The following is a 26,862-nucleotide window of genomic DNA, read 5'->3' as shown; positions in this document are numbered from 1 at the left end:
TTATTCACAGCGTATTCTAGAGTACTCTAGAATTATCAACAATAATAGATTTTGGTAGAGAGATACTTTTCGATGGTGACTACATTTAATTCGTACCTAATAGCACGCATACGATGGTAACGGTTCGCGGTTCAAAGCAGGCGGCTCACGAACCGAAACAAATGGCACGGATATCGAACGTAGCTGGTAACAGATGTAACTACGGTTTTGAAACTCATTACACATTTTGCAATTGTGTTGTTTTTTTCTTTTGTCGAAAATGAAGAAAAACCTCTTCCAAAGAACATTCATAAATCGAATAATTTTCGATTTCGCTACTATGTTTCTTTTCAAGCTCTATGACTTGACGAAATAGCTCAGATAGTTCGAGAGATGGACTTACGGTGAATTTTAGCAAACCCTGCAAAAAGGAAAAATGTGAAAATCATTAATAATGCAACTACTGCTAACGATATTTATATGCTTGCTTACAAACCTGATGTTCCTCTTGCAATGAAGCTTTGCAACCCTCTATCACCGCATCAATCAAAGGCTTAGGTTTAGACACAGACTCTGCATTGTTGGCATCGATTAAGACGATCTTCAACTTTATCCATAAGTTATATCCTTGCCCATGCCGTTGCTTTAAGTCTGGAATGGTTCCTACACATTGAAGACGCCCATCAACCATTATAGTGAGCCGATTGCAAAGCTCCTCGCATTCATCCATGCTGTGTGACGTGAGCACTATTGTTTGATTTTTCCGCTGAATAGTTTTGATCGTTTTCCACAAGAAATGTCGCGATTTTGGATCAACGCCGGTGGTGGGTTCGTCTAACAGTACCACCGGTGGGCCTCCGAGCAGAGCCAGTATTGTATTTACCTTGCGTTTTGTCCCTCCCGAGCATTCGTTCAATGTATGATCCTTGTACTGCAGGATGTCCAATCTCACCAGCCAGTTTTCTATAAGAACCTCACGCGCCTTGACCCCTTTAAGCTGTGCAAAGTAATCGACCAATTCGTACACCGTCATAAAATCGAGCAGAGCATCGAATTGCGGACAATAACCATACTGGTGGCGGTATTTCAGTTCGTCCGCCTCGCGTACCTCGCAATCCTGCAGAAAAATGGTCCCTTCCGATGCTGGTAGATTGCGTGAAAGCATTTGAAAGACAGTCGTCTTTCCGGCCCCGTTCATTCCGAGCAATCCGAAGCATTCACCCTTCTTCACAGCGAAACTCACACTTTTCACAGCCTCGTGGTGGGAGTACATTTTTTTCATACCTTTCACTATGATCGCGTACTGCTCGATGTTTTCCTTTGTGCTTATCAATTTGTTTACCAATTGCACTTCACTATCCACGTCATCGGTGGAGGGTGTTGTTGGACTGTCGGTTTCGTCGCGTCCACCAGCTTCTGGATGGCGGTTCTGGATCCGTGATCGTTCATCCTCTCGCGATATCGAACGGCTAATGTGTCGGTATGCTTTGCGGATGTTTTCTCCGGCCGATTCTTTGCTTATTTTCATCTTTTCTTTTCTGTAAATGTTTTCCATTACTTCGCTAAGGAGGTATGTTAGTGCTACCAATTCAATAAATTCAATCAGTAAAAATAAAAACCCCTCTGGATATATCAGCTTGTTTGCGACCGCGGCAGCCCTGTTTTGCTGTATGGCCATTTTTTGATAGGTTAAAATTTTTTGATTTTCGTACACTAAACGCATCTTGAATTTGAGCCCAAACTCGGGAACGAGAAGAAATATTGCAATCCAGATGACATTGTTCTCGATATCATCGTATCCATTGCACAACATTAAGACGCCAGCCACTGCAATTGAGGGTAAAATCAACGTTGAAGGTAAACGTATTACATAAAAACGTAATCCTACTAAAATGCACCAAACATTAAGTTGAGTCTTACCTCCGACAATCATAAGATAACTCATAATTGTGATCGCAGTGTTGCTGCTCTCCACACAGTGACTGATGATGTAAATCACCACCAGTGCACGGTAGCCGTAGATTAAGATTGCTACAAATATGCTGCACTTGGACATGGTGTCAAATACCTCTGTATGATCCACGAAGTACACGAGCGCGATTACTAGCGAACATACTAGCGTATGTAGAACCATGTCGAAAAAATAAGTCCCGGTAAAATATACCTTTCGTGTTATGTTTTGAAGCTGTCGAAAGCCGGACAAATTTTCTTGCAAAGGCATTAGCAGATATATCGGCATATACAAGAAGAACGCTGTGGAAACAAAGCAAAAAGAGCGTTATTATCTGTATTCATGGTATTCGACCATGTGAATTACCTATCGAGATTAACTCTGTAAAGTAGAAAGGCGTCTTGATGTCTATTAGTTGTTTTCGCGTTGAAGGAATATTACCCGTATTTACTGTTGCTCCAGATTCGTCCGCATAGAACCGCAGACATAGTGTTGTAAAGACAGATTCCGAAATTCCTGTGCTGTGTATGAGATTGTTGTTGTACAACACCTGGCATTCTACGGCATCGCTGGTATCGTTACATTCAATTCCTACTACAACCTGATCGCGGTAATCTGTGTAGTCGTCTGCGATTTGTTGCTGAAACATATCTAGTAAGGAAACATTTGCCTTCACCACCATCCTTACACCATTAATAAAGGATCGCTCGAAGTCCGATTGGATAGCTGCGAGGTTTCCAAATGCGTGGTTATCAGTGCTATCAGCTGCGTGATTGATGACAAACACCCCACGCGCCTGGTGGATCGCCTCTGCATCTAACGTTACTCCTGGAAGGGTTTTCGCAGCATCGATGGTACTGGATGTGAACCAAAAACAGCATGCTGTCACCAACAGTGGTAGCGATAGCAAGAAACTGTAAATGTGTTTGTTTCTTTTTATGTGGATGCTCTTTTTGCGCCAAATAGCTTTGTAAACATTGATCGTGTTTCCGGTTTCACTCAAAGTTTCAATTTTCATTGAATCCTTCTCGCTATTTGCACTCCTCATTGGACCATCGACACTCTCCTGATGATGTTGTAATTCCTTTTTGATTGTGCAGGAACTGTAAGTATATTGCAGTAACGTTAGTCCACAAAAACATAGCTGGTTTTTACGATTCAATTATTGATATTTACTTTAGGAATACTTCCTCGAGTGTTGCATCGGCCATGCCGATTGTTTCGATGCCTAGACTAGCCCTTTCCTCCTCTAGGGTTTTCAACATAGCCGCATATAGTGCCACATCGTCGTATGGCAGCGTAACGGCTAATATTTCTTGAACCGAATCTCGAACGATAGCGTTTGGAACGTGATCTCGGATCACGTTCCAGGTTCTTTCTTGGTCGAAATGCTTCCCCTTGCATACTTTTAACGTGTAGCCTTTGCCATACTTCCGTTTTAGATACAATGGTGATCCGAACGCCAACAATTTGCCGTACTCCATAATCGCTACCCAGTCCGCCAGTACGTCTGCTTCCTCCATGAAATGCGTCGTCAGTAAAATTGTATGATCTTGGCGCAATTTCAATAAAGCGTCCCATATATCACGGCGCGATTCCGGATCTAAACCGGATGTCGGTTCATCCAAAATAAGCAGCTTCGTGTTGCCAATGATAGCATTTGCCAGACAAAGCCGACGCTTCATGCCCCCGGACAGCGTATGTACCAGCGATTCACTCTTATCGCGTAGATTTACTTTTCCTAGCACGATCCGCACTTGTTCCTGTGCTTCGGCCTCATTCAACCCTCTCAAACGCCCGAAAAACTCCAAATGTTGCCGGCAGTTTAGAAACGAAAACAACACATTGTGCTGTGGGCAAAATCCTATTCTCTGACGGTATCGATTGGGATCATGTTCTCCATCCACTACGATCGTTCCAGAAGTGGGAGGCAATAGTCCGGTGATGATGTTCATCGTCGTAGTCTTGCCTGCCCCGTTGTGCCCGAGCAGTACGGTAACACTATGGCTATAGATAGAGAGCGAAAAATCTGTTACCGCTATCTTGGCACCTCCCGTGCGACCTTTGTAGGTTTTGTTCAAATTAGAAATCCTTACAACATTCTTCACCGCTGCAGTGGTAGGTGTTTCTTCGCAGGGCAGTCGATATTCTTCTATTGTACTCTGGTTAGATTCCTCATCCATATATGGTATACGACTCATTTCGACATCGTCGCTCACCTCATTGTTGTAGCTTGAGTTGCGTTGCAAATTTTTTTCGCTTTCTGCGTTAATTTTGTTTGTATTTCTTAGCCCATCATTACAATATATCCAATAGCTTTTCGAAAAGAAAAACCCTTTAGACTTCGGAGTACCGTACCGCCCGGGCCACACATTCGAAACGTAGAACCATAGAAAAAGCCAAAGTACCGTTCCCAACAGCTGATAGACCAACACAAGAAATAAACTTATATTATCTAGCCCAGGATAACCCACGGTGAATAGATTAAGAGCTTGAACTAAATGACCAGATGATTTAAATACATCAAATATAAGTCCTGCGTAGCATAAACCGACTACGGGAAACAGGCAAAACAGTGACACTAGCTCTTTGCACGACATTGACAGAAAATATGGTCCAAAAAATATGATTGGTGCCACTGCCAATGCCACGGTCTGTGATTCAAGGGTAGTGCTCAGGAAGAAGGCGAATGTAATCAGATTCGCCATAACGAAAATGCTGAATATCAGAAGGTACAGAAACTGTGCTACAGTCACGCCCCAAAAACCAGTTCCAAGAGCTATTGCAAGGCATATCCAAAAAACCACAAAAAACTGAGGAAAGTTTAAAATAAACTGAGCTGCTTCCTTCCAATAGCTTTCAGAACAAGCGATTTTCAAATGCTCTCTAGTACCGTTGGCCCGCTCTTCAACCATGGGAAGAAGCAAAGCGAATATGACCATGATTGAGAATGCTATAGCTAAGCCTGTCATGAGATGAATTGTTTGTGGTGGTGTCTGCGGTCCTCTGCTATCGTCTACGGGAATGTGCCCATAGGCCACCTGCAGTCGTGGTACGTCATTGTTCTTATTTTGCTTGGCCAGCATCGACACGTACGACTGGTCGACAGCATTCTGGAGCGCAAGAAAGCCACTCTCCACATACTCGTTGTCTCGCTTTTGGTAGCTCGAAAATACGTCCTGCGAGTAAACGAAATCCGTGCGAAAGTTATTGTTTTTCGTACGTATAACGAACTGCAATGATTTTCCAGATATGTTTTGGAAGTTCAGTCCAAAACATATGTACGGGTTGTCGAGCAGGGCAAATTCCATCTCAGTATCAGTAGCACAAGGTACCACTCCTAAAAAAAAAAACAATATTTCCATAAATAGTAGTCGTTCCAGCTGCAGCAATATTTGTCAGTATTGCGCTATGCCAGTATCTTACGTTCGTCCACAATATACAGCCGTTGCCGCACGGTTTCCATGAGAGTTTCGGTCAACTCGGTTCGAGGGGTGTAGTATATTTTGTTGACCAGCTCACCGGGAAAGTAATCAGCCAAATCATCCTGCGTATTGGAAGAAACAACACACCATTATTTCCGTTCCATCGTTAACAAATCGTTAGTGACTATCGCATCAACAAATTTATTAATGTATTCATCGCATGAGTTTCCGGTTGTGTACGTGATAAAGCTGCAAAATATATTGGAGCTAATCGGACCACACGAACCCTATCGCGTAGGGTTCATGTTAATCGTGCAACGCGATCCGGGGTTTGCCCGTTAACTGATAATTTCCTTGCGTGCGTGTAGAGAACGCATTACTTTGCTAAATTTAAAATAAGGGAAATACGGACGCATAAAATACAAAACGTCAAACAAATGAGTAGAAACAGTATTTGCTTATATCAACGGCAGGATTCGAACAACCACTGATTTCTGAGCGCTAGAATCTAATGCTGGAGCACACAGAGCCGATTGACCTAATACACCCATTATTTACAGTATTGCTTTAGCTTGCCTGAATAACGACGTCATTTCCATTATTCACTGATGAGTTGGACGCGATTATGCTTTGTGGTACGTGGATTACAAAAATGGTCACAGCAATTGGTAACAAGAGGTGTACGAGTGATCGCACAACATGTCGCCGCTTTTCGATTAGCGCTGTTGAACAAAATAATTTCAACAGGCGACTCATTTCTACGCCCTCCTTCACTGTTTTACTTTTTGTGGAGCGTCATCTTTTACGAATTGACCACAACTGAATTGATTATTCGGATGACTTGTTTTGTCAAGCGTCTGCTTGCGGCACGCTACCCAATTAACAAAAGCTGTATACGTCGATCGTCGATTATCCGGGGGTGGATTATTCGTGAGCTCAAAAATGGCACCTATTCGAATTGTCTTTATATTTTTACCGAAAGGGAACTCGGGAGATTCACTGTTCGCAGGATATTTCTACTTCGCTGTTGCCGCTAACGTCGCGGAAGTGCCGCTAAGGCTGTATTGCAAGACTTGACAGCCATCACACAAATTCTGTCTTTGAAAAACCCAATCGACCGTCATGCAAAATATCTTTTTTCGTGTTGGCTAAAATCTATCACGATTTGGCTAGAAATTGGTGGAGCAAGAAATCATATTGTTTTTGTAAGTTTGGTATGTGCTCTAATAGATAGTGAATCGAAAATCATTTTTCTAAACGAAGACATGCCATGTATGATTGCTTATCTCCGCTCGAAGCGATGCTGTGGTTTTTGGACTGATAACGAATGAATGAGCAACAGCCACAAGCTTGAACTAAATTGAAGAATCCGTTTACTAGACGGCTCTACTCATGGGTTTATTTGTATTTTATGAGCCAAACGAAATATTAATTCCCAGAAAGGTATTAAAGATCGTATTGTAGTCTTTTTTTGTTCCATTTAGCTATGTTAACTATAACATTACGATTTAAATACTTTTTCAAATTTTCTTACTTATCCGGCGCACTTATCGTGGCACCGTCGTGCGTGTACCACACCTCTGTCCATGTGGACGACCTAACAGGACTTTACGGGCTGGGTCATCCTGTGCCATTTTCACGACATGACCAGTCCACCGATCCAGCCTGGCGAGTCTAATTCGCTGTACGAAAAGTAAGTAAGGCATGTTTGAGTACCGGAACTATATCATTTCTTTATAATTCCAGTTTCGTTCGTCGCGACACGTGTATTGAGCAGAGAAACTTTCTCAGATTGTGATGACACATGTTAAATGGAGGCACTATAGATAGAATTGTGTGTGCAATTCCAATTATAGTCCATGTTCCCTGTGCTTGTGTTTATGAAACGAGCTAGGATCTGTGAATTGACGGCTACAAAGTTCGCACTGGTACGGTTTCTCACCCATATGCAATCGTAAATGAACCGTCAGCGTTGGTTTCCGTTTAAAGCTTTTGTGGCAATACTCGCAGGTGAAATTCTTGGTGTCACTGTGCACAACCTGCATGTGCCGATCGAAAGAGCTTTTGTACGTGAAATCACGAATGCAAACGTTGCAGTGATATGTTTTCCTGCCACGGTGACTATTTTCGTGATCTTGCAGCGCGATTCGTTTGTTAAACGAACGTCCACAGAACGAACAAAAGTACTTCGGTTGTCGGCCTTGGTGCGTATTGTAGTTGTGCTTCTCTAGCTTGGCTTCAGTGGTTAACTTCTTATCACATATCGCACATTGGTACAGTTTCACGGAAACGTCCGCGTGCTGCTTTGCTAGATGTTGTAGCAAATCGCGATGAAATTTGAATCTAATCCGGCAAATAAAACATTCATTTGAACGCTCTGGTATAACTTTGGTAGCTATGGGCTTCTCTTGGAATGTACTTTTTGTATTATGTGCTGCTCGGTGTTGCCGGGCAGCGGCAATAGAGGTGAACTGTTTGGGACACAGATCACACCTTTGGAATTTCATTTCCTGCTCTTCTGCATGAAACTGTCCAATATGTTTGCACAAATCCTCATTTTTATCAAGATCACCATCGACATTTATCAAGTGGCTGATCTTACACAAGCGTTCTTCATCAGTCGCCCCGCAGGAGTTGTGTCGCAACAGGTCATGAATGAAGGAAAAGCTTTGGCTGCAACCAGTGCATTGATATCCCGTACATTCTTTTTGATGTAAATTCAGTTCTGTCTGTGACTGAAATATGTTTTCACAGTACAAACATCCGGTCGACCATTGATGGGTGAGCATATGATCGTTCCTTTCGAAAATGCTGCTTAATGTTGTCAAACACTTGTGTGGGAACGACAACGTTTTTATGTGATGCATCAAGATGTTTCTTTATGTTGTGGCTCGTCTCGGTGAACGATTTGCAAATGAAACATTTATGTTCCTGATCGTTTCGATGCGTTCTCGATGTGGTTCCATCGATTCCTATCGATTCGTTGTTATATTCGTACAAATATTCTTCATCGTCGGACGAGAGCTTTTCAACTTGCATTTTGCTTGGCTCATCCGTACCAGCTTCTTCCAATATATCGGTCTCGTATGAGGTATGCATACTTGATTCTTGATAGATTGTATGTAGCAACTTCGTCTCCTGCTGTAGACTGGTGGATAAAAATAAATTGAAAAAGGATCTTTTCAACAACAAACAACTCTTCACGTTATCATACGTTTTTACTTACCGCAAAAGTGAACAGAAAATGCTGTTTATTCTTCGAATCTCGGTCATAATGCTGAAGACTAGACTGATGTTGGTTTCGCACTCAGTGCAAACATTTGTATATTCATCGGTAGGGAGCATCTTTTAAGTAAATCGCCATTGATCGTTAGCAGAATTGGCAAGATTATTGAACAGAACGATACTTTTGCTTACCTCTGTCCCCAAAAGCACTTGTAACTGGCTGCATTCTTCTTCGGAATTGAACAACTTAAAAAACTTCTAGTGCAATCGGTCTGCTTTAAGCAGAAACGGCACATGTTACAGCTAAGTTCAGTGGCCATGGCGAAAACCAAACCCAGAACGACACAATATTCAAAGGAATAGCAAAGTTCTCTGCAACGCTGTTCTTCCGTGCACCGTCGTGTCCATTCTAATTTGTTTATATTTTGTTGAAGACGTTTACAACTGTCAGCACGTCGCTCTAGAGCAAAACAAGCGATTCATCAGGAACAAATTCTATTTTTTAAATCTTTGATTATCACTTCAAATAGAAACATATTTTTATAGGACTAATGAAGGAAGCAAATAATCTATCATTTATTAGTATGCAACGGGTATTTGAATCATACGTTGTGAAGGATTTCTCATCTTGAAACAATCCCACTCTAATCACCTTAAAATTCCCATCCACGATATTCATTCAATATCGCATTATTATCCTTCCGCATTCGTCTAACGGCACTCGCTTCACCCTTCGGCACGAGCCGTTTCTTCATGTCTTTCTTTTCCCGCTGTTGAATATCTCCTTTTATACGATTGCTGACTATCGACGGCGCTATTGTACTGGCGGTGGTGGAAAAGGATCGAACGCTTCGCGCATCATCCAGCAGTTTTCTCACCATCGCCATACGATACTGCCGTGAGTTTGTATCAATCGTGTTATCTTCCGGCTCACTTTCAGGATCATCGGATTCGATGTTGCCTTGTGAATCCGGTTGCACCAAATGCTCTGTGGAAGGACAATCTTCCTCTATCTGGCGTTGCTGAATGATGCTAAGATTGTCAGGTTCAATTTCTTCCTCTTCATTGCGTTCAGGCATTTCAAGTTCTTCTTGGTTGGACAATGACTTGAGGTAGCTGAAAATAGCGGCGTTCGGTTCTTTCTTTTTCGAATCCGGCTGCGGCTGTTTGCCTTCCGACAGTTTCATTTCTTCTTCTAACTTTCGACGACATTCCTCTAGTTCCTTCTTATCGAGAAGGGCATGCTCATCATGCTGATTATTTTCTTGATCTGCCGTTTCATTATCTGTATCTTCATCGGTGTCTGATAGGTCGTTTTCCGAACATTGTGACCGGTTTTCATCGTGATATTCCTTCATCAGATCGTCCTCCATTTCCTGCGTAAAACCATACCCCGAACAGAGCACTTCCCGATCGAGTTCGTCGTCACGCTCCAGATCGCCGAATCGTGGATAATCTTCGCTCTCGTATCCAAACTTTTTTCGGAACAGTTCGCGCACGCCCTGCACGTCTCGATCGAAGTACATTTCAGCGTTTGGATGTGACGTCGAAACCATTTGAGGAAAATCGATCAAGATCGGACGTTGATCGTCCGTTATCATGATGTTGAATTCGTTGAAATCACTGTGTATAACGCCGCAATTTCCAAGCCGCACGATAAGATTCATCAAATCGTCGTACAGTGCTTCGACATTACCCACTTCGGACACGTTTGTTAGCGGGTAGCCATTCACGAGCTCCATAATAACACAGTGTCGGTTAAAATCGACCGGTTTCGGTACGGGAAAGCCACGATCGTACAAGGCTTTCATGTAGGCAAACTCGCGCGTTGCTGAAATGCGCGACAGATAAAGCCAGCTCATCTTACGACGCTTGCCATGATAATCACGCTTCTCACGGACATTACGGAAGCAGATACGACCGAGACGGTGCAGTTTCAGACACAGTGAATTCTCTTCCTCATCCACCACTGTGTAGATGTTTGATTCTTTGCCGACTCCAATCTGATTGCCGAATCCGGCAATAGCTCCGCGTAGTGTAAGCGATTTCAGCGCTAAATAATCATATCCGGCATTCGTCAAACGGTATCCATCGACTACAAACGATAGCAAGGAATCGAATGAGAAAAGAATCTTTCAACGGAATATTACAAAACACATCGTCACTACTTACATCGTTTGCCTCGTTCGTACGTAAGGAGCTTATGTTTGCACAGTTCGCGCAACAATTTATGAATTCCACCGCTCTTTAGGCTTGCAATAGCGGCCACCAGAACTCCCGGTACAAGTTCGTGATTCTTCATGCCCATTTCGATCTGCACCAGAAAGATAGATATCAACTGCAATCAAAAGCATTGAGTTTCCACTACTTACCGCTGTTAAGATTCGAAAATCTTCCTTCGTGAGATACCGAAGTATTGTTACATTGAGCTTTCCCATGATTTTCCGATTTGTTATATGCTCCGTGCACTGCTCCGGGGAAATTTTTCCTTCCTCGTGCTGTTAGCTTATGTTTACTGCTGGTTGTCAGATGGAATGTGCCAAATGCCCAAGATTGTTGTATGTCTGATATTGTACTGAGGTGTATGCACACGGCAAAAAAACCATTTTTCTGTTTTGTAATTTTCCATTCTTTCGCAGAGCAACAGAACGAAAAATAGGAAAGCCTTCGATGGTTTCTTATCAATACAGAAATTCTTCATGTTTCACGCAATAGGATTCAGCCAAATTTGCCCCAATGTTTTGCTGCCGGCATGTCAACGTAAAATCAGATGACATTTCTGTCCTTTGTTATTGGAAAAGAGACCGAAGGAAACGGCGAGTGCGAGAGGGTAGCTGGCAAGAGAGAAAAAATAGTAAACGTCACTACTGTGAGTTGGAAGTTATGGTGGAAGTAGGAAAAAAGTGACACAAATTCAATTTACCCAAAGAAATTTCGCTCGCTGGTGCCCGTCTAGTGATCCGTTGGCCAGCTGCTGGTCACCCGACAAAAATGTCTCCGCCCGGGAATGGAATATTCGTCGTGCGAGGTGAAATGTCCACCCTGACGACGGCAATGCGCCGCGGGTCAAGGTGGAGCTTCAACACGTACCAGGTAATGAAGGGGGTTTACTGTATTGGTGATGCCCAAATCTCCCATCTGGAAGCATTCCATGCGCCCAGAGGCAGATTGTCGCTGAACTTAGCCATGCAATTTGAATGCCTTTGAGAAACATTATCCCGTAAAATGAACTATCATTGCAGGATGACGACAAGGATGTGCTGTTAAAGAGTTTCCAAGAGCTCAAAGAAGTGTTGCTTCAGGTGGAAGATCTTCGTCTGGTCGAACCGAACGTGTTTCTTTCTCCGTTTTTGGACGTGATACGATCGGAGGAAACAACGGGCCCGGTTACCAGCCTTGCCCTCTCAGCTGTCAATAAGTTTCTGTCGTACGGTTTGATCGACCCAACACACTCGACCCTCGCTGCCACGGTCGAAAATATTGCCGACGCGGTGACGCACGCACGATTTGTCGGCACGGATCAAACGTCCGATGGGGTGGTATTGATGAAGATCATACAGGTGCTCCGTACGTTGGTGCTCAGCCCGGAAGGTAGCGCGCTGTCGGATGAAAGTATGTGCGACATCATACTGAGTTGCTTTCGGTTGTGCTTCGAGCCGCGGCTCAACGAATTAGTGCGACGTACGGCTGAAAATGCACTGAAAGATATCGTGCTACTGCTGTTCATGCGGCTACCACAGTTCGTGGAAGGTGGAAGCTACAACACACTGAAGACGTTGAAAATGCGGTCGAGTTCGATGGATCAATCAGGCAAGCGAAGAAAGTACAGTAAATCGAGCATGAAAGAAGAACCGAAGGCTGCCACAATTGTCCCTAGCGTTACGGCGACAGTTCCGCCAGTGCCGAAGATTGTGACCGCTTCCAGTACGGAGGATCCAACCAATCAGGCAGGTTCGGGGGAAGAACCAGTCACACCAGTAATGCTTACTGCCCCCAATCGTCTGAAGGCACTACCACTGTCAACCACCCCAGCCACGCCAGCAGGAGTTATTTTCGATTTGCAGGGTTCTATTTCCCAAACGCCCAAAGCGCCTGCTGTAGAATCTACGGTAACAGCAGCCGGAGATGGGAGTACCGCCGTCCCAGAGACCGAGCTGGAAACTGTACCACAGCAGGGCACCGAAGAACCGGCTGCTACTGATCCATCGTTTGTGAATTCTGTTGGTGTTCGTTTTACGTCACAGCAGCCAGATGAGGAGATTCCTACTGCAGGGAACGCTTCGGCGGTTTCACACGTTCCATATGGGCTGCCTTGCATTCGGGAGCTGTTTCGATTTTTGATTTCATTGTGCAATCCAATGGACAAACAAAACGGAGATGTCATGATCCATATGGGGCTGACGCTCCTCACGGTAACGTTCGAGGTAGGTGCGGACAGCATCGGTCGGTACGATTCATTACTCACCATTGTGAAGGACGATCTGTGCCGCAATCTGTTCGCACTACTCGCCACCGAACGGATATCAATATTTGCAGCCGGGTTGCAGCTTTCGTTTCTTCTTTTTGAATCGCTTCGGGCACAGGTAAAGTTTCAGCTCGAGCATTACCTCACCCGTGTGGCAGACATGATTATGAACGATAGCCCAAGGATACTGTACGAGGCGCGCGAACTAGCGATGGATAATCTGCTGCAGCTGTGGCGCATTCCAGGGTTCGCAGCCGAGCTGTACATCAACTATGATTGTGACCTTTACTGTTCGAATTTGTTCGAGGATCTCACGAAGCTGCTATCGAAAAACACGCTTTCGGCGACGCAAGCCATCTATAGCATTCATACACTCTCGATGGATGCATTGCTGACGATCGTTGAGTCGATCGAACGGAATTGTGTTCAAGCAAAAAATGGCCAGAAACCGAAGTATATGCGACATTCTAGAAATAATTCCTACGCCACGGCAAAAATCGCGTTGGATGCGTCAACGATTCCGGGTACGTCGTCCATTCGGGATAGCGATGTACAGGTGACGCTGGAACTGGAGGCTGATTCCGAAGATGCAGCAGGCAACGCAGAACCAGCGATAGTAGTGGAGAACATAAGCAAATTTCTGTACTCTAGTCAAAGTGATCGTTTAAGTCGGGGAGCGATAGCTAGCGGTGCATCATCCGGTGGATATGAGGCAGCCATCGAAGGAGCAACACTACCTGCCGAGTCGCCACAGAAACGAACGCACGAAGAGCTAGCGGCAATCAAGCGGAAGAAACGCTTGCTGACGCAGGGAACTGATCTGTTTAACCAGCGTCCAGAAAAGGGCATACAGTTTCTGCAGGAGAACGGACTGCTTAATCAAGTTCTCGACCCACAGGAAGTGGCACAATTTTTGCGAGCAAATTCTGGCCTTGACAAAAAGATGATTGGAGAGTACATTAGTAAGAAGAAGAACGTCGAAAGCCGCATTTTGGAGGTGTTTGTGAAATCGTTCGATTTTGCCGGTTCAACTATCGATCAAGCGCTTCGGTTGTATCTGGAAACGTTCCGATTGCCTGGGGAAGCTCCACTGATTTCGCTCGTGATGGAACATTTTGCCGACCATTGGCATGTAAGTGTGTAACTGAATTGAAGTTTATTTTTCGGATTAGGTTGGAATAGCGTAAATCTTCTTTCCTTGTCTCTAGGAATGCAATAATGAACCGTTTGCCAACACGGACGCTGCCTTCCGTTTGGCGTACGCAGTGATCATGCTGAACATGGATCAACATAATTACAATGCGAAGCGACTAAATGTACCGATGACAGTGGATGATTTCCTACGCAACTTGCGGGGTTTGAATGGGAACTCGGACTTTGACCAGGAAATGCTTACAAACATTTATCATTCGATAAGGTAACAGTATTTAGAGGATATTTGTTTCTAGCTGTGGTACGATAATAATGAAATGCTTTTACAAATCTAACAGAAACGAAGAAATTGTTATGCCCGCGGAACAGACGGGTCTGGTGCGTGAAAACTATCTCTGGAAGGTGCTGCTGCGACGTGGTGCTACCAAAGACGGCATCTTCCATCATGTATTTGGACCGCAGCACGATCGTGAGCTGTACCGCGTTATACAGGGGTCAACACTAGCCGCCCTCAGCTTCGTTTTCGACAAATCGCTTGACAATGTGTCGCTGTACCAGAAGGCAACTGGAGGTTTCATGAAATCGGCCACGATAGCAGCACATTTCCAGCTGCACGGCGATTTTGATGCACTTATCTTAACGCTGTGCAAATTTACGACACTCCTAACGCCACCGCCGAATGATGCAAATGAAATTACAGCCAGCGTTATGTTTGGTCAGAACGTAAAAGCACAACTAGCTATGCGCACCGTTTTTGGGCTGATACACGAACACGGCGACTGTATGCGGGAAGGTTGGCGGCACACGACCGATGTGCTGTTACAGCTGTTCAAGTTAAAGCTATTGCCGAAGGCACTGATGGAAGCAGAAGACTTTTGCGAAGCAAACGGTAAGGTTATGCTACTGCGCGAACCAAACCCTTTGCCCAAGACGGAGGCTGGGCTATTCAGTTCGCTGTACTCGTATCTGGCGAACGACGGGCAGCGGCAACCTTCGTACGAAGAGCAGGAGGTGATCAAACTGTCGCGAAAGTGTGTACGCGAATGCCAAATCGAGCAGATCGTGAACGAGTCGAAGTTTTTGCAGCTAGAATCGCTTGAGGAATTGATCGGGTGTTTGCTAGCAATGATCGTACCACCAGACGCCCACAAATCTACCGCACCACCGTACGGCGAGTGTACGGTCGTGTTTCTGCTCGAACTGCTGGTGAAGGTGCTGATACAGAATCGCGACCGGTTGCTACCGGTTTGGTCGCGTGTGCAGGAAAAGCTGTACACACTGTTGGTTGGTGCTTCGACAAATGAATACACCTACCTGCTGCAGCGTACAACCGTCGCATTGCTCAAACTGGCCATCTATCTAATGCGCAACGAAGAAATCTGCTCTACCATTCTGCAGAGCTTGCGAATGCTGTTGGCGCTGCGGCCCACGGTCATACTAGCCATCTCGAAGCCTATCTCGATTGGTATGTACGAACTGCTGAAAACAAGTGCCCAAAACATCCACACCGAGGCGGATTGGGCTATCGTGTTCACGGTGCTAGAATGTGTCGGTGCAGGAGCAATGCCACCGGATTATACCGTCGAACAGGTAGCGATCAGTGGTGCCAAATCAGATGGAGCGGTCAGTAGTGAGGAAGATTCGGGTCTGCCCGACCGTGGGTACATTTCCGATTCCGAGCTGAGCACTGCGGCAATACCGCTGGTAAAGGCGGTCGCCACAGCTCCCTCTCCGGTACCACTCCCCAGCAGTCCTACTACTGGAGATGCATGGATAATGGTCAACAAGGATACAATCGATCTTGTTCCGGCGGGATCTGGTGGACAGTCTCCGGCGGCCTGCGTTCAGCATTCGATTCAGTATCACTGTAAGCTACTTGAACACTCCCCTTTCGCGTTGGTGAAATGTTGGGAAAGTTTGGCGTTTATCGTACGTAACGTGGCGCACATTACGCCGTACAACTTTGAAAGCTGTGTACGCTGCATACGCACCTTTGTGGAAGCTTCCATGAGCCAGCCACATCAGCAACAGCAGCGCGACTATACATCGAACAAAAAGAAACCCGGATCAGCCAAGGATCGTCAACGGAAGCGAGAGGGTGCCTCGCATCAGGGTGCCGGCATGTCCTCATCTTCATCGTCATCGCTCGCGATGGACAGCAGCGATAGTGAATCGGAGGAGTTGCCCGAGCGTTATCAATCAATATCGATCCAGCTACTCGATCTGATGCATACGCTGCATACACGCACGGCACAAATCTTTCGCTGGTGGGCCGAAGAAGGTGGCGCTGTGCCCCAGTGTTCCTCACTGTGGTCGCAGGGCTGGTGTCCGCTGCTTCAAGGGATTGCACGACTCGCAACTGATCATCGGCGACAGGTTCGCACCAGCGCTATCACTTGCTTACAGCGCGCCCTACTTGTCCAGGACCTACAAACATTGACCGGTTTAGAATGGGCAGGTTGTTTCAAGCAGGTGCGTTCAACTTATGGCATGTGCAGAGTCTGTGAATATACTCATTTTTCTTCCTATGTTGTTCCCTAGGTTCTGTTTCCTTTGCTGCAGGAACTGTTGCAGGAAAAAGCGACTGGTCCGGTAGAGGTGTCCCTGCTCGAAGAATCCCGCATACGAACGGCAACGATCATGTCCAAAGTGTTTCTCCACCATTTAACACCGTTGATCGCATTAGCCAATTTTCAGGAACTATGGCTCGAGATATTGGACTATTTCGAACGGTTCATGTCGGCTGGTTCGGACATGTTGTATGAGGCGGTGTTGGAAAGCCTTAAGAATATGTTGCTCGTTATGCATTCGGTAAGATGTGCTAGCTACAATAGCGTTGATCGAACGGGGCACTAATGTATTGTTTCGCGGCAGGTTTGTGTGTTTCACAACACTGATGGTGTTACGCATTCTATGCTGTGGGATGTCACATGGCAGCGAATATCCGGATTTTTGCCCAATCTCAAGGATGAACTGTTCAAGCAAGAAGGTACAAAAGCTTGCTAACTATGTTTGCAATAGTTCAGATGAACAACTCATTTATCATTTTCTGTTTGCAGCCGTCCGATCATCGGTTAGTATTAGCGGTGCTAACGTGGTAACAGTAAATGCAGGCACCGGAATAGCTCATACCAGCCCAATGATTCCACCGTCACTTGCCGGAGAGCAACAGCATATTTTAGAAGGAGGTCAGATAAATAACAGCTCAGCCGTTACAGAAAGTATTCATCCACGTGTTGTACTGCATCCAGTACCCATACCAACAGTTCCGGCAGCTTCGTTGCTGTCGTCTTCTCCACCGGATTCATTTGTTCAGCAACAAACAGTACCAGCTGCCAGTCATCCGGTGTCGACGGTTGAAGTACATCGTTCTCCAGTCAACCGAATAGCTACTAACAATCTGTTGATGAACAGCACAGCAACGAGTGATTTCAATGCACTTCCGCTGATGTTGCCGCATGTCGCCACGTTGCCGCTACCGGCAGAATCGTTGACGGTTGGGCAGGAAGATTCATTGAACGTAATGTTGTCGTCTCCTGGAAGGCATGCCATATCGCAACAACATCAAACAATGGCACCGGTACAGCCGGTTCCTCGGATGGTAGCGCCGGTTGCATCGAACATTATCGAACTCCCGGGATTCCTGGGATCCCGTACACAACATTTGCCAATGGGCACGCTGGACGCTGGAAGTAAAGAATCAGAAATCAGCTCTGATATGTCCACGATTCCCGATGTAGAAACTGGAAATGTTCCATTAAGTCATCGTCTAGCAGGTTCACAGTATCCTTCCCTGCAGCACGTACCCATCGGTATTGCCCAAAGTTTTGCTCCGATTTTCGTACAGCCGAATCCAGCCCCGGCGGAAGCATCCGACATCTACTCGGACTACATCAATGATCCTTACAACCTGACACTGCAAATCGATAACGGAACCGGTAGCGTCCCAAGCGTTACTGTTGCCACTGTGGTAGGTGCTCCTGCCACGGAGACACTGGCTAGATCAATAGAGGAAACAAAACCCAGCCCGACGGGGACGGTGATGGTTGCAACGACAATGACGACAACAGCTACGTCGTCTGCCCAATTGGCGAATGTATTTCAATCGGCGCAATATTTTAGTTTCCCGGCCAGTGGCCGAATACCTCCTGGATCGGAGATGCTTTTCGGAGAACCGTAAACAGAAAGCTCCAGGAAACGATCGGAATGCGTTCTTTTGCCGTATCGGACATTCCTAACAACTGCTTTTGGTGTTTTCTCTTCGGTTGCGCCAGAAGTGGTAACTTTTAGTAAATTTACTGTACTCCATCCTGGGTTGTATTGATTATTGGGCATGTCTACAGGATGAGTGAGACACACACAAACACTGTGTACCTTTAGCGCGATCTTTTTCCGATTTGCAACGAATAGGAATGCATATTTCAAGCAAGCACTATATTACTCCCATCTTCTAGCAGAGCTTCAATGTTTCAAACAATAGCCAAGTTGTTTATTCATGTCATGTCATGTGTCATGTCGGGGAAATTCTCTTCCGTTCTGTTGCAATTAGGGTAACGTTGTATTGTTTATAACGCTGGCCACGAAACATTCTAGCGTGGAAAGTTTGTAAAAGCTAACGATTGTTATTCAATTTTAATTCCACTGTTTGTGTTTTTTTTGTTTAGGTATTGCCACTCCACTGTCTGTTTCCATTTTTAATGCATATAGTAAATGAAGCACTGCTACTTGCATTATATCTCGGGCATGGGTATAGGAAGTAGTCTTATTTAATCAAAAGGTAATTGTTTTTATCAGTTTATCACAAAACAATTTATATTCTCATTCGGGACTCGCTTGTGTGTTGGAATCGTGAAGTTTCGTCGAAGGATTTCACGGATTTCATTTGATGCGCACCACACCACACCGAGCTACAAAATACCGGCACGCACGGCCCTGATACATTGTACGGTGTTCAATAACGAAATGAGATCAAAGTTAAAAAAATAAATATATTAACAATATTTGTTTCTGCGGTTTACGGTTTACTCGTAGCTAAGCACGGTGTTGAATCTTCCCCTAAGTAGCTTATAACATAATTGTACGTAATATCCGACAAAATCAGTCCTCATTTATCTAATCCATGACCTCGCTCCGATTCTCCTTTTCATGTTGTGACAATATGATATGAGCAGTATCAGAACTGCATTTCTACACATTGCGATTATGAGAGTAAACCCATGCTGTATTGTGATCGACTAAATGCAACAAACGACCCGTTTATTATAGGATTTGTTTATCTGTCTTGTTGATCAATCTCACCTGTTGTGAGTGGCTACATTCCGGCGGACGCTTCAGTGCGAAATATAGCAATTAACTGTTCCGGGCTATGCCGACAACCATCTTTATCTAGCACGATCGTCTTCTGGCGTGATTTGGATCCACGATCGAGACTGATGTCACTCTTCCGTAGATCAAGCAATTTGGAGAGATATTTAATCAATTCCGTATTTGCTTCACCATCGATCGGAGGAGCGGCTAAAATGGAAACAAATGGTGTACAATTTTGACCGATCGTGTAGCCATCATTCCCCGTACGCTCTTACCTATTTGGCATCCAACTCCTTCCTCACTAACATCAGTAATTCCGCTTGTTTTTGCCCCCGGTTTGGCCAATATTTTAACGATCAAGTTTCCAGTCTTTGCATCTACCAGCACAGGACCACTTGGCGCCGATGTGTTGTTTATGTCATGTTTTTCCACTTTTGAATGTTTGCCGCCAGCTGCTTTGCTGGATTTTTTGGACATGCTAATAAACGTTGCGGTTGTCTGCCACGCTGTATGTTTATGCGGTCTTCCAAGAACTGTTTTGATCGCTTGAAGCATTTAGCCTTGCCAAACTGGGTCTTTAGGAAAGTGTTCGTTTGTTTACAAACAGCTGATTTTGACGTTTCTTGCCGTACGGTGTTGGAAATTTCTCCTCGCTGGTGTAGATATTTGGGGAAATTTTCTGCTTTAATCAACAAAAGCCAACAGCTGCGTGCTAAGGAAAGGTCCTGGAGCAATAGAACACTCGTTTGCTCATGATTGATTATTCGCTCTTTGATCGATGTAAGTATATTAAACAAGCGCATCTTATCAAAGTGAAAGTGGGTTTCACCGTGACATTGATTGGGCTCTGGTTTGCTGGTCTGACCTCATTTGTCTTTCAAGACATTATCAACCAGCTACAGAAAGTGCGCACCGTCTTGAAGAGGAGAACACAGTTTATTTCTGAAATGAGAAATGACAAGCGGACGAGAGTGTTGTAGTTTGTATTCGTAACGATTTAAAAATGTGACGAGAACCACAAAGTGTTGGCGGATTGAATTTTCTTAGCGTTGCTATCAATTATGGTGCAAATAATAGACATGGAAAAGATGAATACTTGAATGATAGTTACAAAAACAAACTTGCTTGACTTTCTCCAACTGTACGAAGCTCGGTCCTTCTTTTTTGAAGAGCTGCATAAAACAAAGACGCAGCGTTGTGCTGGTGTACACAACCCTTACATAAGGCCCAGGGTGGAGAATCAGGGCAGTTTTGTTGATATACTGAACAAACCGTTTAACGATCACGACCGCACCAGCACAGGGAATTATTTGAAGCAGTTTGTTTGCGTTTCTCGATCGTTCGTGGAATGAATCCAGTGTTTCGTCAGCTTTCTGCAGCTCTATCGACTGCCAGCTTGAGAGGTTCGGTATGGTACGGGGTTGATGTACATTCACGACGGCTGCATCGATCCATCTCTGCGGCTCGAACAGTCACTTCCCAGACGCATCGACATTATTGCTGTTTTGAGATGAAACCGAAAGTGTACGTGACCCGAAACGATTATGCCAGAATTGGGTTGGATCTATTAAGAGAAGAGTAAGTAATTAGGTTTTTATCTGCCCTTAAACTACCATTCAGCTATTCGTTTTCGCTTTCAGATGTGACATATCACTGTGGGACGAAGCTTATCCTGTGCCGAGGGATGAATTTCTCAAAAATGTGGCGGGAAAAGATGCAATCTACTGTTCACTGAACGATCGCATCGACAAGGAGTTGCTCGATCAGGCTGGACCCAATCTTAAGGTCATTTCTACCATCTCAGTTGGGTAGGTTTGCGACGGGTTTGGCTGTAAAATCAATTAAGAATGTTCGTTTCTGCTTCACAGTTATGATCATATCGATGTGAAAGAATGCAAACAGAGAGGAATTCGTATTGGCTACACACCGGATGTGCTGACGGACGCAACGGCCGAACTGACCGTTGCCTTGCTGCTGGCAACAGCGCGTCGATTATTGGAAGCAAACAAGCAAGTTCACACTGGCGGCTGGAAATCGTGGTCTCCGATGTGGATGTGTGGCAAGGGAGTAAAAGATTCGCTGGTGGGAATTTTTGGCTTCGGCCGCATCGGTCAAGAGGTGGCAAAACGTTTAGCACCGTTTAAACCAGCGCGGATTCAGTTCACGAGTCGCACGGATAAATTTCTCACAGCCGAGGATTTGGGCGTCACGCAAGTTCCGTTCGATGAGTTGATCGAAACGAGTGATTTCCTCATCATTGCCTGTTCGTACAATGTGGAAACGGCCAATCTGTTCAACGACGCCGTGTTTTCGCGCATGAAACCTTCGGCAATCTTAATTAACACCAGCCGGGGTGGAGTGGTCGAACAGCACGATTTGATTCATGCTTTACGTGCGGGTAAAATACAGGCAGCCGGACTGGACGTCACTACACCCGAGCCATTGCCTCTGGATAATCCACTGCTAACGCTCCCAAACGTTGTGGTATTACCTCACATTGGCAGTGCCGACATCGAGACTCGCATTGAAATGTCGCGCATAACAGGGTGCAATATCTTGGCTGGCTTGAAGGGTGTAAAAATGATTTCGGAAGTTTAATATCGCCAGTCCCTGAACGGTTACACCAATTCATTCCACAGAGTGGAGAACAAATTGTTGCAACTTTACGTTATTTGGAATAAAATGACCAAATTGTCCGAATTTCACTTAAGCATGTTACTCTTTTCTTTACATCTTTGCCGATAGGATGGATAGATTACACTGTTTAACTGCCAACACGCATTGGCGGCGAAACCAGTATGACTCCATCGCCACGCACAAACAACATTGGAATGGTGCGTTTGGTGGTTTTGTACACCTCTTCGTAGGTTTCTTCGTCAATCTCTACCGTGGTGACTGTTTCTTCGGCATCGCCCAGCACCATGTTCAGATGTTGATCGAACGCCTAGATTCCGTAGAAGACAAAGCAAGAGATAAATACATTCGGACAGCAATCGTAAGAGCGAATGGATCTTACATGCAATCGTCCTCGCAATTCTCGTTCGTATCGCATTTTTACGTAAATTTTTTCATCCAAACTAAGCCGGATAAGATCCAAGGGTTCCTTTACGGGAATGATCGGCATCTATACAAGCGGATAAACCACAAACAACTACGGATAAATTCAACGAACTAGGGATAATAAAACGAATATACCTGTTCTTCTTCAGTCATTTCGAAGATTGTATCTCGGGCTATTGAATGAAATTGAAAGACGCTTCGAACAGAAACCTCTAGTGATGCTGTATTTTGGGGTTTCCACCACAAGCCGCGACTTCGCAAATTGGTTTGGACGTTTGTGTCGTAAACAAACGAAGAAAATAAACGTTTATATTGCGGTTTATGAACTCGACAATAATTTTTGTTTGCAAATATTTATCCGCAACATTATGAAACGAACGACCAATTTGCTGAAGATATCAAATTGTGGTAAATGATACAAATATACTTTCTGTATAACATTAGAATCAATATTCAAAGATAATCTGTATGAATAAATTGATACTTTCTACATGTTGATCTGTCTGTTCGTAGACAATCTTTGGACGTAGTGAAGGCCCATGACAGTTGGCACATGTGTTTGACAACCGGTGGATTGTAAACATGTGGTAGGTTGTTTGCAAAAGGACAACGAGCCATGGAATTGTGAGCATCGTAATTGCAAGAATTCTTGAATTTCTAGCGAAATTAAAGGCTATTGACTCCAGATTGATCGTGTTATTGGTTTTTGGTGAGTATCAAATAGTTAATATTGCTTTAGATATGAAATCAGGTAAATATAATCACAATACCGTTCATGGTCGATGCGTTATGTTGACAATGTGCTAGGCAAAATTTGTTGTTGCCAAATTTTATAAGACACAACTTAATTATTTTAATTTTAATTTTTAAGCTACCCGTTGGGACGGTTGAAGTAATGGTAGTTTTAACATAATTTCGCCTACCTGTAGCCCTTGTAATGTAATTAACATCGGACGCGAAACGGCTTGTGTGAAGACACCTAACCTCACTTTTAATGATCCGGCTTGTTTACCTGTCGTTACAGTTTGTTCGATATGAGTTTCCGCGGACGTGGTGGTGGCGGTGGATTTGGTGGACGAGGTGGTGGCGGTGGATTTGGTGGACGAGGTGGTGGTGGTGGCCGTGGTGGTGGAGGCGGAGGTGGATTCCGTGGTGGTTTCAACAATCGAAGTTTCGGCTCCCGGGACGAAGGCCCAAAGAATATCATTCCCCTCGGATATTACGATTATCCGTGTCAGGAGGATTTGATCGCTAAGGTGGAAGTCGAAAATGTACCATTCTTTAATGCACCAATTTATATGGAGGGCGAGAAGCTGATCGGCAAGGTCGATGAGATCTTTGGCAATCTGCGGAATTTCTACGTGTCGATCAAACTGAATGACAACATGAAGCCGGACGGATTCCAGAATAAACAGAAGCTGTTTATTGACTCGTCGAAACTGTTGCCACTTGCACGATTTTTACCGGGAAATCAGACTCGCCGACCGGGTGGACGCGTGGGCAAACCGGGTGGCCGTGGTGGTCCTGGTGGCTTCCGTGGCAGAGGTGGTGGTGGCGGTGGATTCCGGGGCCGAGGCGGCGGTGGTAGTGGTGACGGTGGAGGTTTCCGTGGTCGTGGAGGCGGCGGAGGACGTGGCGGTGGTGGTTTCCGTGGTAATCGTGGAGGCGGCGGTGGAAATAGATGGTAATTTCATGATAGTATCAGGTGTTCACTACGCAAAACCCTAGCTGTACAGAAGTTTTCTTTCTCCGTATGCAATTTGTTTATAAGCGCTTAAAGATTAAGATCTTCGAAATATATGTGTTTCTTCCTGATCATGAAGAAGTATCCTAACAAAATTGAAGCATTTGATTACATTGCTTTGGGTTGATAAATTGATTGATTTATTTAAAGTTAATCCTGTTTAAAATATTTATAAGGTTTATGCTACCGAAGATAGAAGCTAACAATCGAATCAGGAACATTCACACCTACACACTGGGCAGCATTTTTTCTCTTCTAACCATCGGTCAATGCACAAGTCATGGAATTGATGAACACACAGCTGCAAATTCTTACAAGCTGCCGGATCGATTTGCTCCAAACAAATAGGACACACTGGTGGTAATTGCTTCGAGTTGATGCTGTGGAAAGATTCGATGTTTAATAATCGGCAATGGAAAAGTACGCTAGAAATACGGAATTAAGAAATACCCGTACGATTGTAAGCCATCCTGATTGACGTCCGCATATCCTGAAAGTAATTCCGGGGTAATAATTGTGGGCGATAAGAATGTAGCCCTAAATCGGATAAGTTCAAACTCATCATCGCAGCAGAACTCGCTGCGAAGCTTAAATTCGTCCTGGTACTGATGCGTGCTGGCAAAGCAATGCCTGCTGAGCATATGCTCCGATAAACCGCCGGTGTGTTGCTGAATGAAGGCAGAGGAATTCTCCAACCGGAAGCACACACAAACTGGACAGTGAACTTTCGGAAGTATTTGCGCGCCAATAGCTGCAGCCAGCGAATGTTCTTCGCATGAATGTTCGTACAGTGAGTCGACGGTCAGCCGGTCTAGGGTACAGTACGGACAGGTGTAGATACCGATGGCATCGTACTGATCACTGTTCACCTTGCGGGCGTACTTCGAGATCAGTTCATCGTACGAAACCAAACGTTGCAGTGGATGTTGCTGCTCCGAACAGGATGTGCTGGACTTTGGACATACCAGGCAGCTGTACGAGCGTCCGTTCAGGAAAACTGGCAACGAAACGAAAGTATCGGTTGAATGATGTTTAAGATCATCGTTCCGTATTCCGGCTGTACTTACGACTCATTGTTGATCGTTGAGGACGCTTATGAACCGTCCGCTGGAGAACACACGAGCACTATGAGCTGCCCGTGGAGTGTAATTGTTTTTCGCTACGGGAATGTGGAAAGCGTTGATCCGTATGACCGATAACGAGCGATTGGCTATGGATTGACAGAGATCGCACTTGTAAACCAACGTACAGTGTGTAACGCATCAACAATCCATTCACGATGTAAACTAATGCTCTTCGAAGAAGGCATCATTCAAATTTCGCTCAAATTATTCCTCTACCAAAGTGAAGTTTGTTAGACTTCCCAGCACTATTTCGTATATGGGAAATCAAACATTACACACTGATAAGAAATGGTGCAATGCAATGCTAATCCAGCCATAACAAAAACAACGATGTAAGAGAACGGACCGTTTAATAAAAGGGGTGGTTGATCATTGGTTCTTAATCCTAGCAATACCAACGATTAAACTTCCAAGCGCATTAAACATTCAAGTACCTAACATTCAACATTCGCGCGTAGTGTAAGAAGGAATTAATCGCCGTGGGGGTTAATTGTAAATTACTTGACTGATGTTTATCGATCAATTTACGTTTTTGTATGAGCGATTCACGGACGTTAACGGCTCCCGTTGAGCTCATCTATTCACGAAACTCTATCTCACCACATCTCACCTTCTACGTGGAGGGGAAATTCACCACGATGGTAAGATTGTTCCCTTCCACTTTTTATGTGTTCGCTAGAAACCGCGCACACGTGCCCGAAGAAAGAATTTAAAACTTTAACGTTTTACAGAGAATTTATATTGCTGGAATTCTAATACCTGTAACGCGGAATCGTTTCGATGTAGATGATAGAATATAAAATCATTGGCTACAATCATATCATTCAAATTGTGTTATGTTTTCCTACTCCGTTTCGGAAACTCCCTTTCAAACGCTCAATTGAAACGTGAGCGAACCGATGTTGGAATTCTTTCGGGATATATCAAGACACGGCGAGGGATCGCTTGTTTGGTTGATGCTATTCATCCTACGTAGCAATTAGTTACGCTTCACGACATCCAGTCATGATCGATAATGCAAATGTGTTTGAGGGGGCTTTTTTTGCTAACTCGAGGATTTCTTTCAGATGGATTCGTCAGTTTTATATTAACATAAGCGCTATGGAGCTTTACGGAGCTGCGGAATTGGTGAAGTGACACTAGGTTCGATGAAGGGATGCTGTAAAATTGTGCACACAATTTAAACTTTATTGGAACATCCAATCCAATCCAGAGGTTTGAAATCGCAAAAACGATTGAACGAAATTCCAGCATCTGACAGCGAAAGCACATGCATGGTGGTGGGAAAACTGTTTCCATTCACAAATAGTTTCTATCAATTATGTTCTCCGTGTGGGTGAAAGCAAATATGCATAAAGTATATTACAAAGAAAACTTCATATAAACGCTGCACAACGGTTAGTGTTGTGGGACACTCAGTTTAAGAGGGT

The 26,862-nt window shown here is 44.6% G+C and overlaps 9 protein-coding genes across 9 annotated transcripts; 3 read left to right on the top strand and 6 right to left on the bottom strand.

The window, feature by feature from the left end:
- Nucleotides 1–217: 217 nt before the first annotated feature.
- On the bottom strand, nucleotides 218–6,111 carry LOC128709329 (phospholipid-transporting ATPase ABCA1). Its single transcript, XM_053804316.1, has 7 exons — nucleotides 5,932–6,111; nucleotides 5,357–5,477; nucleotides 3,107–5,270; nucleotides 2,297–3,033; nucleotides 1,900–2,232; nucleotides 476–1,806; nucleotides 218–400 (listed from the first exon to the last, which is right to left on the bottom strand). The coding sequence occupies exons 1-7, from the start codon at nucleotides 6,109–6,111 to the stop codon at nucleotides 218–220; spliced, it is 5,049 nt and encodes a 1,682-aa protein (XP_053660291.1).
- Nucleotides 6,112–7,205: 1,094 nt separating this feature from the next.
- LOC128709327 (zinc finger and SCAN domain-containing protein 2-like) lies at nucleotides 7,206–8,900 on the bottom strand. Its single transcript, XM_053804314.1, is given in 5 exon segments — nucleotides 7,206–8,193; nucleotides 8,195–8,503; nucleotides 8,582–8,700; nucleotides 8,773–8,837; nucleotides 8,840–8,900. Coding segments are annotated over 5 exon segments (1,542 nt in total).
- A 333-nt stretch (nucleotides 8,901–9,233) lies between these two features.
- LOC128707822 (uncharacterized) lies at nucleotides 9,234–11,018 on the bottom strand. The gene is made up of 3 exons (XM_053802779.1): nucleotides 10,953–11,018; nucleotides 10,753–10,894; nucleotides 9,234–10,675 (listed from the first exon to the last, which is right to left on the bottom strand). Exons 1-3 carry the CDS (start codon nucleotides 11,016–11,018, stop codon nucleotides 9,234–9,236), a joined length of 1,650 nt encoding a protein of 549 aa, XP_053658754.1.
- A 553-nt stretch (nucleotides 11,019–11,571) lies between these two features.
- Nucleotides 11,572–18,377, top strand: LOC128719139 (Golgi-specific brefeldin A-resistance guanine nucleotide exchange factor 1). The gene is made up of 7 exons (XM_053812762.1): nucleotides 11,572–11,673; nucleotides 11,823–14,177; nucleotides 14,254–14,462; nucleotides 14,536–16,669; nucleotides 16,739–17,008; nucleotides 17,072–17,186; nucleotides 17,257–18,377. The coding sequence occupies exons 1-7, from the start codon at nucleotides 11,572–11,574 to the stop codon at nucleotides 18,375–18,377; spliced, it is 6,306 nt and encodes a 2,101-aa protein (XP_053668737.1).
- A 1,131-nt stretch (nucleotides 18,378–19,508) lies between these two features.
- On the bottom strand, nucleotides 19,509–20,059 carry LOC128708541 (UPF0235 protein C15orf40 homolog). Its single transcript, XM_053803519.1, has 2 exons — nucleotides 19,780–20,059; nucleotides 19,509–19,711 (listed from the first exon to the last, which is right to left on the bottom strand). The coding sequence occupies exons 1-2, from the start codon at nucleotides 20,057–20,059 to the stop codon at nucleotides 19,509–19,511; spliced, it is 483 nt and encodes a 160-aa protein (XP_053659494.1).
- Nucleotides 20,060–20,852: 793 nt separating this feature from the next.
- LOC128719760 (glyoxylate reductase/hydroxypyruvate reductase) lies at nucleotides 20,853–22,102 on the top strand. The gene is made up of 3 exons (XM_053813390.1): nucleotides 20,853–21,082; nucleotides 21,145–21,312; nucleotides 21,373–22,102. Exons 1-3 carry the CDS (start codon nucleotides 20,853–20,855, stop codon nucleotides 22,100–22,102), a joined length of 1,128 nt encoding a protein of 375 aa, XP_053669365.1.
- Nucleotides 22,103–22,268: 166 nt separating this feature from the next.
- LOC128706883 (U6 snRNA-associated Sm-like protein LSm3) lies at nucleotides 22,269–22,717 on the bottom strand. The gene is made up of 3 exons (XM_053801826.1): nucleotides 22,700–22,717; nucleotides 22,521–22,628; nucleotides 22,269–22,448 (listed from the first exon to the last, which is right to left on the bottom strand). Exons 1-3 carry the CDS (start codon nucleotides 22,715–22,717, stop codon nucleotides 22,269–22,271), a joined length of 306 nt encoding a protein of 101 aa, XP_053657801.1.
- An 881-nt stretch (nucleotides 22,718–23,598) lies between these two features.
- On the top strand, nucleotides 23,599–24,252 carry LOC128719642 (H/ACA ribonucleoprotein complex subunit 1). The gene has a single exon (XM_053813270.1). The coding sequence runs from the start codon at nucleotides 23,599–23,601 to the stop codon at nucleotides 24,250–24,252; it is 654 nt and encodes a 217-aa protein (XP_053669245.1).
- A 267-nt stretch (nucleotides 24,253–24,519) lies between these two features.
- On the bottom strand, nucleotides 24,520–26,009 carry LOC128709321 (uncharacterized). The gene is made up of 3 exons (XM_053804308.1): nucleotides 25,934–26,009; nucleotides 24,759–25,365; nucleotides 24,520–24,688 (listed from the first exon to the last, which is right to left on the bottom strand). The coding sequence occupies exons 1-3, from the start codon at nucleotides 26,007–26,009 to the stop codon at nucleotides 24,520–24,522; spliced, it is 852 nt and encodes a 283-aa protein (XP_053660283.1).
- Between the last annotated feature and the right edge of the window lie 853 nt (nucleotides 26,010–26,862).

This window comes from Anopheles marshallii, chromosome 2 (genome assembly GCF_943734725.1).
Source record: "Anopheles marshallii chromosome 2, idAnoMarsDA_429_01, whole genome shotgun sequence".
In the NCBI taxonomy this organism is placed as follows: domain Eukaryota; kingdom Metazoa; phylum Arthropoda; class Insecta; order Diptera; family Culicidae; genus Anopheles; species Anopheles marshallii.
The sequence above is the reverse complement of the archived record's forward strand: the minus strand, read 5'-3'. Positions and strand labels throughout refer to the sequence as shown.

Bases quoted from the DNA above. Each gene is read 5' to 3' on its own strand.
- LOC128707822 (XM_053802779.1), bottom strand. From the start codon at position 11,018: ATGGGAAAGCTCAATGTAACAATACTTCGGTATCTCACGAAGGAAGAT. The intron at 10,895-10,952 runs GTAAGTAGTGGA...TTTCTGGTGCAG, and splicing joins ATTTTCGAATCTTAACAGCG to ATCGAAATGGGCATGAAGAA. The intron at 10,676-10,752 runs GTAAGTAGTGAC...TATCGTTTGTAG, and splicing joins GTACGAACGAGGCAAACGAT to TCGATGGATACCGTTTGACG.
- LOC128719760 (XM_053813390.1), top strand. From the start codon at position 20,853: ATGAATCCAGTGTTTCGTCAGCTTTCTGCAGCTCTATCGACTGCCAGC. The intron at 21,083-21,144 runs GTAAGTAATTAG...TTTCGCTTTCAG, and splicing joins TTGGATCTATTAAGAGAAGA to ATGTGACATATCACTGTGGG. The intron at 21,313-21,372 runs GTAGGTTTGCGA...TCTGCTTCACAG, and splicing joins ATTTCTACCATCTCAGTTGG to TTATGATCATATCGATGTGA.
- LOC128709329 (XM_053804316.1), bottom strand. From the start codon at position 6,111: ATGAGTCGCCTGTTGAAATTATTTTGTTCAACAGCGCTAATCGAAAAG. The intron at 2,233-2,296 runs GTAATTCACATG...TTGTTTCCACAG, and splicing joins TACAGAGTTAATCTCGATAG to CGTTCTTCTTGTATATGCCG. The intron at 1,807-1,899 runs GTAAGACTCAAC...CCTCAATTGCAG, and splicing joins TTATCTTATGATTGTCGGAG to TGGCTGGCGTCTTAATGTTG.
- LOC128709321 (XM_053804308.1), bottom strand. From the start codon at position 26,009: ATGAGCTCAACGGGAGCCGTTAACGTCCGTGAATCGCTCATACAAAAA. The intron at 25,366-25,933 runs GTAATTTACAAT...TCGTAAGTACAG, and splicing joins GATCGATAAACATCAGTCAA to CCGGAATACGGAACGATGAT. The intron at 24,689-24,758 runs GTATTTCTTAAT...ATCTTTCCACAG, and splicing joins GATGGCTTACAATCGTACGG to CATCAACTCGAAGCAATTAC.
- LOC128719642 (XM_053813270.1), top strand. From the start codon at position 23,599: ATGAGTTTCCGCGGACGTGGTGGTGGCGGTGGATTTGGTGGACGAGGT.
- LOC128719139 (XM_053812762.1), top strand. From the start codon at position 11,572: ATGTCTCCGCCCGGGAATGGAATATTCGTCGTGCGAGGTGAAATGTCC. The intron at 16,670-16,738 runs GTGCGTTCAACT...GTTGTTCCCTAG, and splicing joins GGGCAGGTTGTTTCAAGCAG to GTTCTGTTTCCTTTGCTGCA. The intron at 17,187-17,256 runs GTACAAAAGCTT...TTCTGTTTGCAG, and splicing joins TGAACTGTTCAAGCAAGAAG to CCGTCCGATCATCGGTTAGT.
- LOC128708541 (XM_053803519.1), bottom strand. From the start codon at position 20,059: ATGCTTCAAGCGATCAAAACAGTTCTTGGAAGACCGCATAAACATACA. The intron at 19,712-19,779 runs GTAAGAGCGTAC...TTTCCATTTTAG, and splicing joins AGGAGTTGGATGCCAAATAG to CCGCTCCTCCGATCGATGGT.
- LOC128706883 (XM_053801826.1), bottom strand. The intron at 22,449-22,520 runs GTAAGATCCATT...TACGGAATCTAG, and splicing joins AATTGCGAGGACGATTGCAT to GCGTTCGATCAACATCTGAA.